General features: G+C 42.0%; 1 protein-coding gene across 1 annotated transcript in view; it reads right to left on the bottom strand.

Moving 5' to 3' along the window:
- The window catches only part of plch1 (phospholipase C, eta 1), a 28,165-nt gene extending 13,802 nt beyond the window's left edge, over window positions 1–14,363 (bottom strand). Inside the window, exons 1-11 of the mRNA XM_076146502.1 lie at window positions 14,187–14,363; window positions 13,933–14,079; window positions 11,784–12,027; window positions 11,306–11,435; window positions 8,672–8,842; window positions 8,098–8,191; window positions 6,434–6,637; window positions 5,660–5,780; window positions 3,487–3,658; window positions 1,566–1,673; window positions 248–403 (exon numbers count right to left, since the gene is read on the bottom strand). Of these exons, the coding sequence (XP_076002617.1) occupies window positions 248–403; window positions 1,566–1,673; window positions 3,487–3,658; window positions 5,660–5,780; window positions 6,434–6,637; window positions 8,098–8,191; window positions 8,672–8,842; window positions 11,306–11,435; window positions 11,784–12,027; window positions 13,933–14,068 (1,536 nt within the window). The 5' untranslated portion in view covers window positions 14,069–14,079; window positions 14,187–14,363. The remainder of the gene's footprint in view (window positions 1–247; window positions 404–1,565; window positions 1,674–3,486; window positions 3,659–5,659; window positions 5,781–6,433; window positions 6,638–8,097; window positions 8,192–8,671; window positions 8,843–11,305; window positions 11,436–11,783; window positions 12,028–13,932; window positions 14,080–14,186) is intronic.
- Window positions 14,364–22,216: the final 7,853 nt, after the last annotated feature.

The raw sequence follows: 22,216 nt of genomic DNA, 5'->3' as shown, positions 1-22,216 counted from the left end.
AACCGAGGCCTCTATAAATAGAGAAAAGAAAAGCAAGGGAAATTAAATATTAATTAAAACTGCAGACGTTCAGCTTCTCATTACTTTCAGTCTATTTTGATGTGATTTGTATGAAATGCAAACCACAAAGGTGGAGGGGTTGAGATTCCTGTATGGTGGTCTGAAGAGGTCCTGCAATTGAACCCCCCCCCCCCCCCCCCCCCCCCCCAATTATTCCTCTCTAGTTAAGCACGCCGCCCCAGGTTACCTGCCGCAGGTTCTTCTGGATGCCCTGGTGTGTGGCGCGGAGCAGCGCTCGGATGCTGAAGCTGTCCGAATCCTCCTTGTCCCCGATCCGGGATTCTTTCAACAGAGAGTCCAGTTTCTTTCTAATGTGAGACTCCACTTGGTGATGCCCGTTGCTCTGTGTGAAAGGAGAGAACAATTCAGCGGCGGGAGAGCGAGACAGTTGAGCATCGATCAGAACAGAGATGAAAGGACAAAAATACAGATAAGGGGTGGCGGAAAATAAAAGCTGAGAACTGGAGATCGACTCGATTCTCAAAACCAGATATGAGTGAACAATACTTAGTGACAACTGTAGTGGCACTTTGTTGCTCTCTTCAGTGTAGATGTGTCACTTCTTTGGTAAGTCCGGCAAATAGCATCGGACACACCGCACGGCAAGACTACCGAACTTTCCTTTGCCATCAAACTGCAGTAGATGAAAGCTACCACACTCCATGCAGCCAAACTGACACTAATCTCACTGATTTCATGAGCTAAATACAAACCCTCTTATCAGAATAGAAACATCGACAGAGCCAAAATGGCAGCAGTAGATGTACCGCACAATCTTACCATCTGTAAAGAAATAAGGAGAGTATTCCTTATTTAAATGTAGTGAGGAGGAACCTGCTAGTATTGTAAAACGCAATAAACATGGCTGCACAATTATCATGCGATTAACGAGCCACTCCAACACGTGTTTTACACCGCTGATCTGTTCACACCGACTTCAAAATTCTTTGCTACAATCAATTTAAAGGAACGTTACATCTGCATCATTAAACGCTGGTAATTCCAAAACATCAGGGTGATCTATAAAACTTGAGCGGCCAATTAGACAGGTCATTACGTCAAACACAACAATGCCATTAAGATCCCATTTTCTAACCTCTGCTTGTGGCTCGTGTGAGTTGGGGGGAGGTTTGTTTTGTTCTCTAAATCAAATCGCTGCCGTCCAAATGAGTATTTCTTCAGGTATGATGTTGTTGGCTCATGTATTGAATGAACTGACTGAGAGGAATTTTTAATAGCAATTAAAAAAAAATTCAAATGACCTTTTATACATCGAGGTGAAGTTTTTTTCTGTATTTTATTCTTTTAGATGAGGGGCCAGACATTTTCTAGGACGTGATTAAATACACTGGGCACTCTTCCAATAGACATGATTATCTCAATGTGTTGCTGCACTTTTGCTAAGAGATTATTAGTTGATATGTTGAGTTGAGTGGATGTCGTAAGTGTGGTAATACATATGCATGTTTGTATACAAATAACATTTTAATGTAGATCTAACTTACATTACTATTCTTCAGTTTGAAATCATCCTCAATTTCATCAGCGCTGTCATCATCAGAGACCTCCCCTTCTTCAGCATCTGCAGACAGATACGCAGGCAGCCGCTTCCCCTGAACAGACAGACAGACACACACACACACACGCATGATGAAGTATACATTAGACCTACATTCAGTATGACTGCAGTAAATGCAGCAGAATCCCTTGGTGTAAAAATACTCCCACACAAGTTTCAACACTACAATATTCCAAGAATTACACTGCACTGTGGAATGTGTTCCACTTCCACTTATATAAAATAGATATGCAAGATAATCTTGTGCAGTCCTGTTTCAATTTCAGGTTCCTTCTTAATATTTATTCACAGAGTGACATCCATTGATGACACATACTGTTTAAGCATACAACACAAACAAAGGTACACACACACACACTGTACATACCTATACACAGAGGGAGCAGTATACACACACAGATAAACACACAGATTTTACAATCAGTCACAGATTCCCTGAGCAGCTCTTTCAGCAGAGTGGAAGCCCATTAGTGAGGCATTCTGAAGGCATGAGTGGGAGTTAAGATTTTCTAAGCTTCTCTCTCTCTCTCTAAAATCAATGGCAGATTCACAGTTCCCTGCTGCACAGCGAGGCTCTCACTCATTGACATTACCGTCGTCTCATACGCCACTGCCACCAACTGTCTATCCACTTCTCCATCTCTCAGTGTCAAAAACCCTTTGTTATTGTCTTCTGATTCTTTGCTCCACACAGGAAAGAGAGGTGAAAGGCTCTCGACAAGGGCAGGAGGAGGAAAAGGATAGAGGAGAGCGCTTAGAGGAGTAAGGGCTTTATAGAAAATCAATAATGCTCTTTCACTTTTGTGCAGTCCTGAAAACATTTCTTCTCCAGAGGAACAATGCAGGCCTTTATCACGGTACAGATATAATGAATTGTATCTGGTCCTTCTAAAAATGTTCAGCCCTGTAAATAGTGAAAGACTGTCTCTCTCTCTCTCGCTCTCTCCCCCTCTCTGTCTTTCTCTCTCGGGAACTGATTGTGCTATGTTTTGATGTTAACAACCCAAAATAGACCGTGCCGTGGTAATAAATTGGAGGGGGTTTATAGGAGAATCTTACTTGGCATAAAAACAAGACAATCTAGTCAACATTCAGAATTGTGGTCCATTTTTCCTGTGGCACTTCTGATAATGTATGGCATGTAAACAGAAACCTCAGCAGAACATTGGTTTTAGCATTTTCTGAAGTACTACGCGTGATCATGTGGTAATTAGAAGTTGTAGTAGTTGTGACTGCTCTTATCAATAAGCTGTTAAATTTCATCATTGAGAGGCAGAAGTATAATTCTCTGTGTGGTTTCTAGTTTGTACTCCTATGTTTATCTCTCTCTGATCATGTCAGGCTCTGCTGTTCTCCACATGTCCACCAGCTGGCACCCTGGAGTTTTTACACTTCAGCCTGATCACATGATGCCCTCACCTGCCTCTCTCTCAGTCTTTATTGATGAGCCTATTGTGCTCTGCCAGATTGTCTTGAGCTCAAATTGAGCTTCCCTGCATTTTGAAAGCCCTTTGAGACTTATTTGCCCTCTGGCTGTTGATTTATGATTCTCAGCCAGTCTGAAGACAGTTACACTATTGTTCAATTCTGCTTCTGGGTCTGATTTCTACATTTACATTTACGCAATGGCAGACACTTTCATCCAAACCGTCATAAATATTAGAATAAAATACAATACAAGCAAGGACAGCACAGGACACAGGTGCTGCAGCCATTACAATATGGCAACAATAGCCCATCTCACAACAAACAATGTGCAGTACTCCCCTTTCTTAAATGAAATAAAGGCACGGAAATGAATTTATTTGGCCTATTCATTCAAAAATGAAGCTGTTGTTTACGCCTACCTTTATGAGTATCTTGCCCTGAAGAGTGTGTGGACTGGGTAACGTTTTGGACTCTCTCCTGAGTGCATCTCCCACGTCCAGTTTGTCTGCAAAAATCTCTCTGAGGTATTGAGCAATCTTCTTCTGCTGCTGGATGCTACAGTGGTTTTCTATGGACAGAATAACTGGGTACCTGAAAAGACACATCACATAAAACCAATAAATGGTGATAAAAGGAGTCTTGAATGAACTTGGAACTGATCTGATCTGCTGACACGAGGGTGAATCACATTTTATGACACCAGTCTGGCATGAAAACAATTTCGACCGGTATTTCATTTGTCCGCGTTCCTCAAGCAGAGAGAGCCTTGAAATCAAGTGGAGATAAATGATGAAAACACAATTGCATGAGCGTCTTTTCACCTCGATGTCATGCTTTGTCTGTGTGTGTACGTGTGTTTTCATTTACGAATAGGTGAAATGACTTGATCCCAAACAGTATAGCTCAAATGTCAGGATTGTCAGACTGACAGCTCTCCCTCAGGGGATGCCTGCTTGCTCTCACCTCTGATCTCTATAGCCTGAATCACACAAAACAAACACAAACACACACACAGAAAAACAAGCGCTCTTCCAGGGACTGAACTGCTGTCACATCTTTACCAAAGACAAAAAGAGACGGCACATAGCAGCATCCAGAGTGATTCTATTTTGACTCAGTGGCACCCTGGTGGTCCACCCAGGTGAAATAATGAAGTGGCTCAATGAGCTGTGTAAGTGGGAGTGAGCAGAGACTCCATTTTGTTACAGCCCAGAGGCCATTACTCATATTAACAGGTGGCAATGATGATAAAATAGTGGCTGTGTGTAAAGATGCAAGTGGTGGTAAATGAGACACAGAAGAGAAGGTGGAGATGGACCATTTCATTTAAATGCTGCTGGATGGATATTTAACTAATTTAATGTGTGATAACATTAAGTTATACCCTAAATTAGTACATGAGGACTTGAGGACAGTGAATATGTGGTTTGATAAATATAGAATATGATCATATCTGTAGTGTGCAATAAAATGTAGATTGTTGTGTTGCCTATTTTGCGTTTCGTTTTGCTCTGTAATTGATTGTTGGTGTCTATTTCTCCATTTGGAGACGTGCATGTGCTTATACATGCAGAGGTTCATTTCAAAAACACAAATACACTTCAAAAAAATCATATAAAGAGAATTAATCAACTGCTGTTTCCTTCTTTTGTTGGTTTACTATTTATGTTAATCACAGACCACAGACAATTCATAAATTCCTTATCTGACTGCTGATTGCCTGCATCAATGACTGAAAATGAGCTCAAAGAATCCAAAGAGAAGCAGCCTAAATTTTAATTTGGTGCAATCTCCACCCAGCTGCTTCTAAATGTACTTACACATCCAGTTTAATCATACGCATTGAATCCATCCCAGTGGTGTCTGTACCTTTGAATAAAAGGAACACTTTTGTACGCGTTGTGACAGGATGCAGAAGATGTCAACGTGACCCAATGTGGCAGCAGGCATCTTTCACCACTCAGTTTGGTATTGTTGGCCCCAGCAGAGACAAGCAGTGGCCCCTCAGGGAGTAGGGGGAACGGCTATTTAGCAGATGGCTCAGTAATAGGTGCTAATTACTGCCAGGAATCACAGTGTTTGTCTGAAAACACAAACCTGGCTGTCTAAATATTGCAGTACTTTGTTCAACTTGGAGAGGAGATAGTTGTAATATTAGATTTCTTTATTTCTAAGAAGTTGTCATGTAGTGAACCAATTTTACATGAATGTGCTGATGCATATCTTATCTTTTAATGAAGCCGTACAGATGAAAAGACTCATTCACTAATGCCGTGAGTGTATGTGCATGTATGCACAAGAACATGCATGCAGTCGTACAGAAACGGTGGACGGATTTTGTTCTGCTCCCTATCCTGAAGCAAGAAATGTCCGCTCAGGAGAATGTAAGCCAGGAGTCACATTTCACTGAGATTTGTACACATGACTGGAAACTGAGGGAGGAAATCATGTTAACGGCATTTCTATATGACATATTTGGCCATTTCCCCCCGGGGGAATACCTATAGAATAATGAAATTGCTGGACCTGCAGTAGGTTCCCATATACAATCCAGAACACACATGCTAACATCCTGAGGGAGCTGCCACTCACTTGTTATTTACAAAGGCATATTTATCGATGGTCTCAATGACAGACTTGAATGTGATCTTGGAGGTCAGAGTGTATCCATGTTGGACCATCGGCTCTCCATCAGGACCGTCCCAACAGTCCACTGCAGAAAGAGAAATGAAAGGACACATGAATATGGAACACTTACAGTATCTGTGTCTCTTTCTCCTGCTTCTCACGGTCCAATCAGTTTTCAGATAGCAGTTACAGATTTTGTGCGAGAGCCAGTTGTTTGACATGTGGTTTTCAGGCATTTTCTGCCTTCAGACTGCTTCAGATCTGTGTCTCTGCTTGATTGGTTGCACCTGTTGTTTATAAACAATCGGAAGCTTCAAAGGGCGGGCGCTTCAGCTGCATTCTTAGCTCTTCACACTTTCAGGTACATGCAAACATTTTTCAGGCATTCAGGCTTCATTCTTTCAGGTACTAGTTCAGCATTCAGACACATTTCTGGCATTTGCGATCACAGCGCATTTTCTTCAGTTCTTCTTTAGTTTTATTTTATATTATTCATAGCTTTTTATGATCCAAATCAGAAACTGGCTTTCATTTCTTCTGAGACACAAAATACAGTAAAATAAAACCTTTATTTTGGTGCGGCTTCAGCTTTGGACCCATAAATATTGGACTTTCATAAGCATCTTTACCACACATACAATTTATTCCATCCGTAGCTCAAAATGGAATGATACCACTCAACATACATTTCCAGCAGTCTCATAGTAACGTATGGTCTGTGTGGACATGCATGATCACCTTCCACACAGCGGCAGCCAGACTGCAGCACCCAGGCATACATGTCCGTCTTGGAGTGCGAGAGAAGCTGGTCTCCGGTCAGATACGTGTTATGAGACGAGGCGATGAAGTAGTTGCAGAGCGGCTGGTCCATGTCTTGATTCACCTCGTGGTGCAAAGGGTTAAAGACGTCACACGCAGGACTGCGCATGAAACTGGTAAAACCTGCAGGAAAAACATCATGAAAAATGTCGTTATGGTTCTGTGGAGGAACCCGCTCGTCTCGTTACTGAAGGATCAGCTGTCACTTTGACGGGCACACAAATGATTTGTTTTCTGTTTGCAAATATCAAAGTCAAGAAGTCAGATGCAGATGTCAGGGTGGAAGATGAAAAGGGGCTATAGAAATCATTTTCTACTCACAGCATCTCTTGTGTTATGTACTGAATATAAAAGTAACCATTGTATTACAAAACGCTGTTAAATAGAGTTCAAATAACTCAAAGACACACCTGAAACTCCACCCTTCTACCAATCACCTAATATCCTCTCACACTCTCCTCCTCCACTCACTTATGAATTAATTAACTATCACACAAAGGGAGATCAGGTCATTTGAGAGCGCACAAGCTTGAACCATCTCAACTAGAACTCTTTGCCAAATCTCCTCCCCCCAAGTCCTCGCCTACCTCCAGTGTTCTCCTACAAGCTCTATTCATAATTTTCTATTAATAAGCGTCTTAAGCAAGTGTCTTCATTCCAATTGAAGGTGTGTGTTGTTGATTTTTAAATGAAAAGCCAAAGCATTACATACAGAAGATGCATTCAGACCGTGGTGCTGAGGCTTGAATGTGCTGACAGGTTTAGGTGGTAGAGCGTGACGAAGTGTGAAAGGAAAGAAAGCATCCTCTCATCCAGAAAGAAGGAGGAAAAATGAAACAGGTTGTGGAGGAGGAACAGGAAAATGAATGGAAAAAGAACAAGAAGGAGTAGAAATAAAGGATTGTGACAAGACACACACAACAAACGTGGTTTTGTCATAATGTAGCCCACACCATAACACTGATTAAACGAATGTAAACCATACAAATTACATGGCCACAACAACTGAGCGGTTATACACATCGCATTATAAATAGAATTATATCTGTACAGCTCGGTCACATCAGTGCACACACACACACACACTGTTCATTTCAGACCCAGCAACAACCAGATTAATCCCTCTCCTCCTTCTCCTCTCATCTCTTCGCCCCACACTCCTCACGTTTCTGTCACACTTTCATTTTCTCCTTCCCACTATCAGCTTGTTTCACTCCAAAATGTTTCTCTCTCAGCCACGCTCCTCTATCCTCACCCTTTCTTCCTGCCTCTCTTCAATTAAACCTACGTGACATTACCTAAACCCGTGCTCACAGACTTGCCAAAGACAGAATCCCATTTGCAGACATTTTTGAAAGATGTCATTGTACGGTGCAATCCTGTAAAAGTGAAGATTCTTTCAAATGGGTCAAATTTGACTAAAAGGGTTCAAATGTGTTGTACTGACACACCAATACAGACAAAATTCATGGTGGCATGGCAGATGATGAGGATACAAAGAAGGGTTGAAAGAGAAATTGTCAGGGAAATGATGAAAATGAAGATCATTGACAAAAAAAAACAGTGACATTTGGGGAATTTACCTTCAATCCCCATGACGCCTCTTTGTTTATTCTCGTCAGAGAGTTCAAACTTTTCAATGATGTCTGCACAGTATTCTGGAGTCGCGTTGGCCATCTACAGGGGGGGGGGGGGAATCATAAAAGTGTTAACTTGTATAAAACTGTGACTAAATCCTGTCATACATGCGAAAATAAAGACAGAATGACACTTTTGTTGCTATTATTCATGCCCCCTCACATATCAATTAGGCAGCATTATAACTGAAGAGCACTGATGCCAGGCGCTGCAGGCTGGAGACGGTAAATATAACGTGATGAGAGCTGACACTGTTGTAAGGTAAGAGAGAGACTGTCAGAAAAAGCACAAATAAGGCTGTGAGAAGCTGTAAAGAAGGAGAGAAGGGGCTCCCTGGAGACAAACCAATTTTAGGTGTGATAGATTGGCTCAGTGGAGCAGATTCCTCTGGGCGGACAGCTGAGACGACGGGACGAGGCTATAAAACTAAAGCACTGTGTTTTGGCTCTCGACATTGAGGGGGAAAAACAAGTTCCGTCCCTATACGCGCTCTCTGACCTCCGACCCCCCGCCCCTTACCTTCTGCTCGTTGCGCAGGAAGTTGACCAGCTCCTCGGCAGTCAGGTGGTCCTTCCTGTCGCTGTACGCCATCATGAGCAGGAACAGGTCCCGTCTCATGGACATCATCTTGTAAAAGACAGAGAACTCATCGTACGTCAACGTGCCCTGCTGGTCATCCGTGTCTGCTTCCTGTTATAGAGAAGAAGAAGCAAAATTTTAAAGGGACATATACAGATTGATGTGTTAATGTCTTTATTTAGGGTTAGATTTTGAGACATTTGCTATGCTTAAAGTGTAAAAAAACAGACATTGATCCAATTCTGCTCTCTCTTGCTACAGTGATGTTGTGCACACTGAGTGAAAACTTTAAACAGGAGTCTGAGTGTTATAGGGATAAATGGCAAATGAAAGAGATTTATGGACTAACTGGAATGTGTTTGTGTATCTGAAGCATCTTATCTGGTTTTTGCATAGGTTGTTTGTGAAATAATGTCCAAATCCTGATTGTCTGACATTCAAAATAAATCAGCAGTGTGACCTCTGCGCTGAGGACAAATCCAATAAGGACAACGTTGTTATCTGTTCGGTGTCCTCATCAGTTTAACACCACACACATACACACACACACATGCACAGTGACTTCTGGGGCTGCTTAAAATAGTGGCCACTGTCAAAACGTGCCAACCCACCACATAGTGCTTTCCATGGGTCGCCCTTAACAAAACACTGGAGGTACAAAGTATCTACTCAGATACTGAACCCAAGTACAGATTTGACTGATTTTACAGAGATTTCCTCGGGTACAAAGAACATTTTACTATCACACATTTAGGTTTCTTTGGTTGGTTCAATTTTGATGATGGAACAGGTCGAAAAAGCCTCAAAATGCTACTCATTAAATTTTGTAAAATTTTGTATTTTCCATTTTGTTACTTGTGTATTTAAGATGATCCACTTTTAATTGCGTATGCTGCTGTTGGTATTTCTTCTGCCATTGCTGAATGATGACTTGTTGATGTTAAATAGTAAATGTGCAGATATAATGTGTCGGGGGCACTTCAATCTGCACCTGTCGTGTTTGACAGTATCAAAAGAGAAAAAGCCGTCAAACTCTACCCTGACATTCTGAAAATTCCATGCCGTGCTTCACTTTTTTTCTCGCTCTCTCTCTTTTATATCAATGCAAAGGCGCACCACCAAATCTGTATCTGTCTTTTTTCACAAACGCATTCCCTCTCCAACAATTTTTCCTTCCTGACTTCATATCCCCGCACATGTAGCCTGAGGACACACAGCACTGATCAGTGCTTTTCCTGTCACGCTGCTGCTCCCTGTCAACTCTCCGGGATCCAGACTCTCATATTACCTGGATCTCACAAGGGCCTATGCCACTCCACCAAATCTAATAATACCAGCTAATGCCTCCATCACACTCCTATAATGAGCCTGCTGTGGGCATTCGGGCCTCGATCACGGATAGAATCTGCACACAAGCGACCAGATAAATCACTGTGATAGGCTCCATTGCAAATGCATGGACAGAAAACAAACAGCCTCTGTGTACTTGAAGCATCTGCACAAGCTATAAAGGTGGTAATGCTGCTACTGAGTCTGCCTGAATGGAAAGAGATGTGACTTTCAAGGCATGATTGTAATTTCGTACACCATGAACCGCCACACAAAGAAAACAGTCAACTCCAATATATCACTCCTCCACTACACGGGGGGGGGGGGGGGGGTGACTTCTTTCAGGCAATTTCATCATACTGTTTTAGTAGATTCAATAACAGGCATTTTTAAATGATAATACACAGTAAAATAGACACAAATAGACAAAAACAGCACCTGGAGACTTAGGGACACACATGCATTCTTCATATTTATGCAATTATGAAGAATGCTCTTAGTCAGGATCAATAAAAGTATAAAATCTCATTTAGAAACGGCCAGATTCTATTTTTCTGTCACATAATTCTACAAAAGCATAATCTAATTATTACATGAAATGGGTTGTCATGCATACCAAGCAATGGTTTAATGTTGGCAAGTGTGAAAAGAAAATGAAAAATTTCATTAAACAAATCAAATTGTGTATTTCTTACACAGTACTTTTCTGTTGCTGGCGGCAGTGTTTGTGTTTTTCTTTATCGCGGTAACACATCGTAAAAAAGGCCAATTAATATGTAGATTTCTGACATTATTCAGTGTGTTGCAGCCGTGTTCTTCCAACGCTTCTCTCCTTTCATAAATATTGAATATTCCTTTCACATCTGTTTGAATTACTAACACATCCATAAAAAATGCAACAATAATGTCAGAGATCTTAGATATTTATACATGAGCAGCTTTATATAAGTAAAGCAAAAGCTCTGTCATACGTGACTGTCAGAGCTTGTTGGATTTTTGCCAACGTTTGCAGAATGAATAAATAATTACTTAATGCATTTGTGACAGCAATGTATTATGTATGTGACATGAAACACATCGTACATCATTAGGGTGTGTGTTAGTGTACTGTGTGCTCGTCCAATTATTCCCACTTATTATTACCATTTTGTGCCTGACGCCGACATGTAAACTCTGCAGGTGGGAATTAATAATTAGTAGCTCCACTGTATCTGTGGGTTAATTGAAATGTGTCCATTCACTGACCTGGAACATTTGCTTGACCTTCCTGCGTGGCAGATTAACATTCAGCTTGTGGAGGAGCTGGTAGATCTCTTCGATGTTCAGGAAACCATCTCCGTTCTTATCAGCCTCCTCATACGTCTGCTTCATCCACGTCCCAGTCACATTAAGGAGAATATAGTGTGTACAATATTCATATATTCTATTGTGCATCCATGTGAGTGTCTGCCTATGCATTTTTGTACTTAATAGCCAAGATAGATTCATTTTATTATTGATAGTTTCCAAGCCTTTAGAACTGGATGAAAGTGTATTTTGGGTCTCATCTCTAGTGGTACCACACATTTCTGCGACAATATGTTGGCGTGGGTGTACGTGTTAGTGAGAGACTAGCTCCAGTTATATGTTTCATCACATCATCTACTGAGAAGCTGAAGTTTGGAAGGTTTTCTACATTTCATTGGTTTGTGGAACCATCTTGAACTCCATACAAAAAGGATATTGGTCTTGTGCACGCTGTCGTTTGGCCAGCGAATCCTCATCGCTGATTCCGGCCATCAGGTAGCGGAGGCCAGTTATCCATGTTCGCGCTTCTTCTGCATTGGATGTTATCAGGTCCAGGGACTCCATGTGGTTTCCATGGTAAAGGGTGAAGCAGCAAGCCTGGTCGAAGCTGCCCTCTGCGTGTCGGTGGAAGATGTCCGATTGACCGCCCTCTGTCACTTTGTATAGTGAATCAATGGTGACTAATGGAGTGAGAAAGATGGAGTATTAATTATGAGACACAAGGAATCATTAACCCTCTCTGGCTTGTGTTGGCATTGGATTGCAGTTTATTGTTGTAACAATGTACTCTCATGCTCGCTCGATTCAGTCTGATTCAAACGACTTTTTTTGTCCCTGTGAGGTCGATTATATAGCACACTGTTCAATAGATCAAAGCTATGTTTCTTTGCTTATTCAACTATGAAGCAATCAATACGCAAACAGCAGAAGTGATGAAGGACTTGGCAAAGCATATTGATATCTTGAAGAGTAGTTATTGATCATAGAAGCTCAGTTTCGGCTCAATTTGCACCTTTGATTCATTCCAATGGTCTCTGAACAGATATTTGAAATAATGGGCAGGGAAATTGCGTCTTTTTCTGCCAAGCTGCGGAACCAGCAGATACCATAAAAAGATCACAGTTTCAAAAATGTAAATGACTGAATTGAGGTTTGGAACTGGTTTATCCTCTGCTGATCACAGTCAGCCAACATCTCCACATTTATAACCCGCTGCAGTCGGCTGTGGAACCGCGTCTCCATCTATACATGTTAAGAGTTGACAGCTTCAACTCTTTCAAGTATTCAAGGACGCGTTAAGTAGCTCGAGCAGTTGCTGTCACGAGAGGAGGAACACACGCGTGATCTGTACCCTGAAGGAGAGAACGCACAGTGCAGCAACACGTGAAAATTTGACATGGTAGATGCTTTCTTTACCGCTCCTGCCACTGCCACAGAATGCATGATGGAGAGTGAAGGAGACAGAGAGAGAGAGAGAGAGAGAGAGAGAGAGAGAGAGAGAGAGAAGCTTGTGTGCATGTTATTCTCATTTGTCCCTCGATTATGGTCGAATGACTGGAGTCGAATTCAATCAGAATCATTCATTACTGTAGTATTACTATTGCTGTTGTCTGTTTTGCATGGGTTTCCCTAATATCTCCTGTTTTCCCTTTTTTCTTTTGTGAAATCATTCATGTATAATTCCTATTCATCAACTTATTTGCTAAATATATCTTCATTTCCTTCTCCATTTAAGTGCATCCTCTGCCCTAGTTACACAATAACATCTCTGAATTGCAGCGAGGACTGAATGTAACCATACGGCAGAGCTTGACATCTGTGCCCGAAGCTGCCAGGAACACACTGTCGGCGTCACCTCGGGTACAGATTCGGACATCATTACTACGATATGCTGTGGGCGCACTCGGTTTCAGAATTTCATGTTAGGATTCGGCTCAGCTGGCCAGATGAGCACTCTGTGTGTCTCCACCAGAGGCAGAGACAGTAGAGTGTATATATGGTGTATTAGTAAAGAGGTTAAGGTGTGATAAGGTATTATTAATAGTAAATACTGACAGAAGTCTGGCTCACAGGTTCGCCTTTGGATCAAACCTTTATGCCCAATTCAAGCCCTACAGTGTGGTGGCCATCTTTTTTAATTTGCTCCTCTAAAACGAGTCTGGACAGTTGTGTTGCTCTCTAAATCATGTCAGTGAGGGAGAACTAAGAGGATTAGCTCAGACGACACAGAGCACTCTTTTGACAGATGTATGCTTCAGTGCTTTTATTAAATCTGGTAAAGAAGGAAAACATGACAATGATGAAAACATGAAGTAGAGCCTATCATAATAATAATAAGCTCTGATGAGGAGGAAAGGGAATGTGTCTAGAAATGCATCTCATGATCTGGGGGGAAAATAGGACAAGTGGTTTACTGCAACAAAGGCAGAGAGAGAGAGTGGAGGGGGCCGATCAGACAGAGGTGGAGAAAGCCCTAGGTAGCTGCTGATGTAGCAGCACGATAACTGTGTGTGTGTGTGTGTGTGTGTGTGTGTGTGTGTGTGAGAGAGAGAGAGAGAGTGTGTGCACTCTTTGTGTGGACTCACTCTTGGCTTTCTCACTCTTGCGTGAGGGCTTCCAGCGGATGCAGGAACGATGGTCGTCCAGGTAGAAGAGCCTGACCAGCCCTTTGGATCCTGCCTTCAGCTTCACCATCTGAGTCCCAGACTGCATCACACTCATGCATCGCTCCACTGCAGATAAACACAAACACATACACACATAGGAGTCAATGGAGCATTATAGAAAGACCCAAAAGGAACAGATGTCCGTCTCTATTTGCTGAGTGACAGTATCGCACAATTATCTGAGCAGTCAACAGCTGATATGGGTCAGAGTCCAATCTGCAACAGAGATGCGACTGTGCAGCCACACAGGGCAGCTTTTCTGTTCCCACTGAGCTGCCACTGAAAGCAGCTGAGAGAAAGAGAGAGAAGTGAGAAGAGGGAGAGATCTCATCACTGTGAGAGGAACGGCGGCACAGAGCTAATGTGTGTGCCTCTGTGTTCTGTTGTAAACAGGAAGAAGATCTCCACATCCTGCTGAGACAGGTGGAGCCTGCATCTGGTCTGCAGTCAGAGCTGCCAAAGTGACGAGAATGAGTTTTAAATGGTGTGTTGAATGTCAGGTGGCACTGCAATGGTGCTGGTTGTTGATAAGCCATTTGTGGGACTTAAGACTGCGGTGTGAATTTTTAGCCCCAACGTGATTGAACCATGAGTCAGTGCATGAAAATTAGATTAGATTAGATTATTTTGACTGATTTATACTAGGCTACTGACAAATACTTTTGTGTGTGTCTTTACACCTCTGGTCTTAACATATTTGATGTTGCCAAATATCCTTCATGCTGCAGTGAGAGATGTTTGGAACACTGAGACCACCACTGTCATAGAAGTACAGAGAGCACTCATATTTCAAAATAATATCTATTTTATTTAATTTATTAGATATTTATTTCTTATTATATGTGCGTCGGTACATTAAAAAAGAGCCAGAGAGAGAAAGAGGGACCATATATTGTGAAGTAGAGAAGATTGGAGGGATGCGTAGAAGTGATGTGAGAGATGTGGTTGTGTGTTTGATTGAGTTCGATTGAGTATCTGGCACTGCCCAGCAGCACCAAGGATAAAAACAAACTTCAAACTTTTTCCATCTTTGTTGTGACAGCTGGCGCCAGGGAAGCATACAGACGAGGACGACAGCAAGGAATCTGTCCTCATTAGAGAGAGTTTGTGTGTTCATCGGGGGGGAATGAATGTGTGTGTGTGGGTCTGTGTGTGTGTGGCTGTATGTATACAATGTTGTGTTTGCGCACATCTGTGCACATGATGCAAAATTGTGTTTAAATAAAGTCTTGATCAGATTATTACCAGATTATTGACCAAATTTGATCATTTACTCTGTTGCCTTGATGCTTCCTTCGCTGTGAGGAGTTCAGGTACCAGGTATCGTAGATGAGGAGGATTGATGTCTCTTTTTCCTTAACGACTTTAAATTTCAAGATTTTACTCCTCCTGCCACTGAAACAACATTTACACAATAATGTGTTCATCGAGCTGTTTCAATTTGACACACACACACACACATATTAGTAATGGGCTGCATTCCATTTTGACATGCCAGCACCAGAGCTGGCTCACTGTCACAGCTCCATGGCACACCTGCATCACAGATGTTATTAGTTGCACACACACAAACACACACACACACATACACACACATATCTGTTGTGACAAGTCTGTCTGCTGTGAGACAGGTTTAATGTGTTTATTGGTTTTAGTAATGGGAAGCTGTAAAAAGCCATCATGACTGACTATCATAATAAAAGGGAGACGTGAGTGGATAAATAGAAGCAGATAGATTGTAGAGGGAATGTATGTTTATGTTGTGTATGTCCAGTCTCTATTTCAGTATAGTGTGTGTGTGTGTGTGTGTGTGTGTGTGTGTGTGTGTGTGTGTGTGTGTGTGTGTGTGTGTGCGTGTGTGTGTGTGTGTGTGAGACAACAGATACAACTTATGGACTTATCCAAAATTCTGAAAAGCGGGAACGCTGGGAACGAGAAGTTTTACAAGGCTTTGTTTGCCTCTTGCCACTTGTGTACACGGGGTTATACAGCCAGGACTTGACAAGAGCTCAGACTACTGCTGATCAGCCTCGCGGGCTACTGGGATTTGTTCAAGGACACTTCAGCAAGATGGATGTTTGTCAAAGGATTCGCTGCAGCGTCCTCGGGCCAACAGACGGCTCTTGCACTAGAAGGCCATCCTCAGCTTTGGGAGGCTTTCTATGATTCTGAACTCAACAGATCTGAGGATAAAAGAAAAACCTACTTTATTTGTTTGTGGAATGTTTCATAATCTTTGTATTCATGTGAGGACACGTACAAGTTCACACAAAACTGTAGGCATGCATGTGTCTGGGCTATGCTAAAATACAACTAAAACAAATTCTCTCGTGGCTCAAGAAGCATTCCAGTATATTTACAGAATATACACCATGTCTAATACTAGCAGGTAGGCTCTCTTCCCTGAGGATAAGCTTAGCAATAACCCAAATTTTTGCTCCTAATATTCCTGAGTTCTTTGACTTGTACACACTCACCCGGGGGGATAGCATCACGCTCAAACACACACGCAGACATACACACAAAGGCATACGAGCATAAACATACATGACCCCAAAGGATATGTATCCCTTCCCAAGGTGCAGCAGGATAAATCAAATCAACAATGCACTGATGCTCCTACAACCTGTGGTGAAGATCACAGCGATGCACTCAGAGGAAACGCAATCGGCTTCAAACAATAACCTTGGTTTCTTAGACTTTCCAGCAGTTCCTGGGTATTGAGGAGAAGCTGCTCTGAATTATGTGTTTTTTACATGGAATCCTTCCATCCATCCATTCTTTAAACCCGCTCATGATTAAAAAAGAGAGCAAGATATGATGGAAATGAGAGCTCCACATTGTCCATTTTTACTTAATTACAGAACCACAAGAGGTTGAAGTAGATAATCATAGTCGCTATTACTATACACGAGCAGCGATAATGATGTCATAAAGCCAAGGTCTGCCCATCAGTTAGGTGGTTGGTGGTTGTTTGGTTGGTAGTACTGCATGTTGGCCAGTTGGTCAATCAGACAGTAGATAGGTTGGGGTGTCAGTCGATGGTTGGTTTAGCAGTTGGTCGGTTGATGGATTATTTGATGTCGAGCTCTCATCTCATCACAATTGGTTAAGGTTTAAACTGATCAATAAGTAACAAGTGATTGAGATTCAGTAGCGGTTGCTGTCAGGTGCAGGTATATTACTGAAGATGCCTATAGAAAATTCAGTAACACCAGGATTTAGATCTCACTGTTTAAGATTCATGACACAGTGAGATGAGCCTTCAGCGACACCTCTCCACTCTATTATATGAACTCTACTACTGGGGTGTACATGGCCATTCTCCCAGAATTCCCAGAGCGTATAAATATGTAACAGTGTCTCTTCCAGCAGCAGAAAATAAAGAAATATATCACAAATAAAACTAAAAGAGAATAAAGATATCCATGTGCTATTCAGCCAGCAGAACAGCCGACATCAGGCATCTCTCCAGAATAATCATCTTCTCTAGACTCGGTTGGGTGGTTCACTTGTGATAACACAATTTAAAACTGGCCATTCAGTCGCCATCCCTATCACTCTCATCTGCCTCAATATTGGCTCTTCATCCATTTTCCCTTGGTTCTTCCCTTGTTTCTCCAATCCTCTATCTATCCAATTCTCTGACATTTCTGCTGGCAGTCCAACAACCCAGAAGGGATGATGAGGAGTAATATTTAGTTAGGCCCGAAGATTGAGAACAAAGGAGGAGAGGAAGTGGGGCTCACATCTGTCCAGGTAAAGCCTGGAAAAAAGGAGGACTTGTGCAACTGGTTGGCAAATGGCCAATGAGTCTGTAATGAGACCTGCGCTCCATAACCACCATCTTTTATCTCATTTTCTTTCAGTCATTTTATTTCATCTGTCACCTCCCCTATTTGTGTATTCATCCTGCAACATGCATTAATTCTCTATTCATTTATGGGTGTGAACAAAGAGGCCAGCTATTACCCTTTGATCGGGGCTTCAAGGCTCAAGCTGAAGAACCACAATGTCTATCTTAGTTTCTTGTGAACCTCTGAACGAAGATGAAAATGTATGAATTAAGATCTTTGGTGTTAAAATGCGTTTCAAACTATGACTACACCTTCTGTCTCTTAGGATTGTGTCAGGGAAAGGAATTGTGGTTTCACATTGCCTCCCAATTGTCACCGTGTGTGTAATGGGAATGCAAATGTTCATCCCCAGGTGCCAATCTTTATGCTTTGTTGTCTGTGGACCTATCTGGGTTTTGGCAGTTGTATCCCTGCGTCCTGACAGAAACGTGTGTGAGAATTCTAAAAGACGGGGGCTTCTTAAAGACACGTCAGGAGAGACACACAGAACAAAACCCTGCTACCTTTAAAATGCGCGTTGGTGTGTGTTTCTGTGCACATACTTGTACCTGTGTTTACGTGTACAAAGTCATCCTACTGTCGGCATAGAGAAGAAAGAGCACATGAAGGATTTGTGAAGCCCGGGCAAATCAAACATTCAGAATAAAAGGGGAGTTGAGAGAAAAGGCTCTATTGGACTTCAATTCAGAACCAAACGTGAGCTCAGAGAGAAGCACTGCGCCAAAAACCTCTGACATCTCACTCTCAGCGGCAAAATAGCTCTAACCTACATATTGGATATTGTCATGCTTTGTTTTTGCATGTAATCTTGAACCACAGTATCTATCAGTTCTGTGCAGCACAAATTACCCTCTAATTTGCACCAATGCCACTGGTGTGTGACATAGGGAAAATAAGTGTTTTTATGATGTAAAAGCAACCTTGTAGAAAATGAGACCATTCACTTTTGTCTTAAGTGACACCCTAATGAGACACTTTCATGCTTCATTTTTGCCCTAATGTCCCAAGAGACATTTTCTCTCACACAGGGACTCCCTAATTGCTCAGCTGATGCAACGCCTTGGTGTGTACTTTGTCAGTTTGAAAAAAAAAAAAAGCCAGACTAGACACTACACTGACTCCTGATTATGTGTCATTATGCAGGAACACATGTGTACAAGTCTTCTGTTGACATATGCTCTATGTCTGAATGTCAGGATGCACATATGACCTGAAACAAGTCTTTAAACAAATTACATATAAAATGAAGCAATCAGGGCCAATTTCTTGCCAATGGTCTGTTGAAAAGCCGTTTTAGTGAATAATTTAGAAGACATGTTTACGATTAGTTGTAACTAGTGGAAAAATCAGAGGGAGAAAATCTTTGAAATTATACCAGGCAAACTAATGAAGAGTTCAGTGAGCAGCTTTGCTTCAATTTAGTGTCATAAAACCAAGCCAGCAGACAAGAGGGGCCCCTTTTCATTTCAGTCTCTTCAGAAAGTCTATGTTCACCACTGCTTCAAACCTTACAGGTCAGAAAAGGACAGCATGCAAATGACACAGACCACCTCCATTACTATCTCAACTGATTTTCACTCAGCCATCCGTTCAGGTTAATTTCTGTGCGTTTGTAACTGATAACAGAAAAAATATTTGACTCAATAGCAGTGACTTCTATCCTGTGTTTAAGGAAAATCATCTTTTATAATTTATCTGTCATTCATCATTCAGCATCTCATGCAAGACATGATTGTTGGTCTGCAAATGATGCCTGTAAGTTACCTCAAGTCAAGATTTATCATAATTTATTCATAACTACAAAAATTCTTATTCAGCAGCATCTGCCTGATCCTTCATGCACTATTCATGGGACATAAGGTAGCACCACAGCGGCGATGCCAACCGTGTCTACTGCCGATGAAACACAGCAACAAAACAAAAACAAAGCAGTCTCAGCCGAGGTGTGAAGAACTCCCTTCACTTATTTCTGATTATTAACTATCAAGAGCCTAAACTTTGGATTGTGCGCTGAAGTTTAATGAGGATGTGATTCAGTTTGGTTTGACTGGCCGTCCAAACGGCAAAGTGAAGGAGACATTTGCACTTCAAAGCCTTTCGCTGGTATTGCCATAATGAGTGATGGAAAGTTCTGAAATAAACACGCACAAGACAAATGTTCTCTTGCCTGTAATGAGCAACACAAAGGTTCAATGTTATGGGGACAAAAAACACAGACGGATTAAATCATCCAGCGCATAATCTGATACATAAACATTAGCTCCTGTGCTATAAATAGCAGCACAAAGCAATATGTCCAGTATGCAGACACACACAAACACAAACACACACGGACACACACACAAGCAAACATAAAATACATATTAGGGTTAGTTTAGTTTCTTATATAAGATATTTAATGTTTACTCAAAAATGCAAGAGGCCTAAATTGCAATGCAAAACTGTCATATTTGCAAATAGTATATGCCACACACACATACACACACACTCATACTGCATTAACTTACCTAACTGTGTAAGCCTGCAGTTCTGTGGTACGACCACAGTGCCACTGACATGGAACGTGTTCCGAGCCAGCAGAGTCGCTACAGTTAACACGGCTGACTTTCCCGTAGAACCATAAATTAAGTTGGATCGTGCTTTATGGCCAGAAGAAGCACTGCGATAACAAAGCGATGAATAAAATTCCTCCATTTTCACTCTCTTGCTTGAGAGCTCCAGATCATTCAGAGCAACAGAGGCAAGATGACCTCAGCTCAGTCCCAAGATGCAACACACTCCACATCCACGCCTGTGAGAGATCAGTGTGTATCTCCACTTGACGGACACTCCTGTCTGGCTTCAGATTGCGAGCCTCCATACTCCATCTTCATGTTCCATTTTTCTCTTCACTGCACTCATATCCGTGGCAGCGCTTTCATCTGTCCGTCTTCACTCCAAAAAAACACACATTTCCACCTTTCGCCTGGTCATCTCTCCACCTCCCGTGCTCCTCACTCCTCCCATCCACCATCCTCTCTGATCCTCACGGGTCCCTTTGAACATGTGCGGCTGTGTTGCCAACATGCCACTGTAATGCACGGGTGTTGACATCATGAAACAGCGCCAGCGTTGATGCATATAGTTTACCGAGTGAGGATTGAGTGCAGCAGATGTGTCCATACGCTGATCATCTGGGTTTGTTTGGGTCAACACTGGGATCAGGGATGAGTGATGGCGTAATGAAATGTAAGAGTTAATGGTTTTGACATCTGGGTTGTGTGGGCAGATGTGTCTGCCCTGTGTTTCACTCAGGCGTCTCCCTCTTCAACTTTCATCACTGTTCTTCTTTGCCCATAGGTTTCTCCCATGACCCACTTGTGCGAAGTGTCCACTTTCTCTTGTCGACAAAAGAGAGCAACACAAAGCCACACTAGCGCTGTTGTGAATGGTTGTGGTCGACTCGTTCACCCTACAGGAGAGCTGAATGGGTTTCTGCCTGACAATAATAAAAGGCTACAATAACGCCTTAGAAGTATTTTCGGACTGTACTCACATAGGGCTTTCATCCAAAGCACTTTCCATCGACTCCTTACCTCACACTCACCCATTCATACATTGATGGCAGGGACATACCATGCAGGGAGCCAACCTATCAGGAGCTGTAAAGGTTCAGAGTCCAGGAAAACCCCTAGCAATCCAATTAATTAATCTAGAAGAGTTGCAACGTAGCAGCTGGGTACCATCGCAAAGCAAAATGAAGGGGAAACTGTCTACAGGGTTAGAAATAATTATATATGATAAACATATGGTATGCTTTGAAAAACCGCTCTTAATGATGTTAATGTTGAGTGTAAAGCATGTGTGGGAATTGGACCGACAAAGAAACAGGCCATGCATGCAGATAATTTATTCTACAAAACTGGGGAGCAATAAGTGATTATCAGCGTCCCCACAATTGAACGCCAACACCAGAGTCACAAGGGGAGAAGAGAGAAAGATTAATAACTTTATGTAAATGAGGCCGAGCGGTGTATGGAATATTTCTAAAGCCGGATACTTTCAGTGCAACCAGTGGTCACTTTGTGTTGAGAATTCATCCTTATAGCCCCATAAAAAGGCCAAGAACTCAAACATTTGTGCACTCATCTGACTAAGAAAATAAAAAATTCAATGTTTAATCAATGTTTAATCTCCCACTTAAGAAGCAGCTTCACGTGAAGGTGCGGCTGAGTTTGTGCCAAAGGGTCGTATCGTGTGGCATCAACCCTTCCTCACACTGTGGCTGTGGTACTCAGTGCCTTTCTTTGCTTTTAAGTACTTGAGAAGAGAATATATTACGGAATTAAACTTTAATGTGCACACAA

Source organism: Genypterus blacodes, unplaced genomic scaffold, assembly GCF_046128005.1.
Source record: "Genypterus blacodes isolate CSIRO-AG114 ecotype Tasmania unplaced genomic scaffold, CSIRO-AGI_Gbla_v1 ptg000032l_1, whole genome shotgun sequence".
Taxonomy (NCBI): Eukaryota; Metazoa; Chordata; class Actinopteri; order Ophidiiformes; family Ophidiidae; genus Genypterus; species Genypterus blacodes.
The sequence above is the reverse complement of the archived record's forward strand: the minus strand, read 5'-3'. Positions and strand labels throughout refer to the sequence as shown.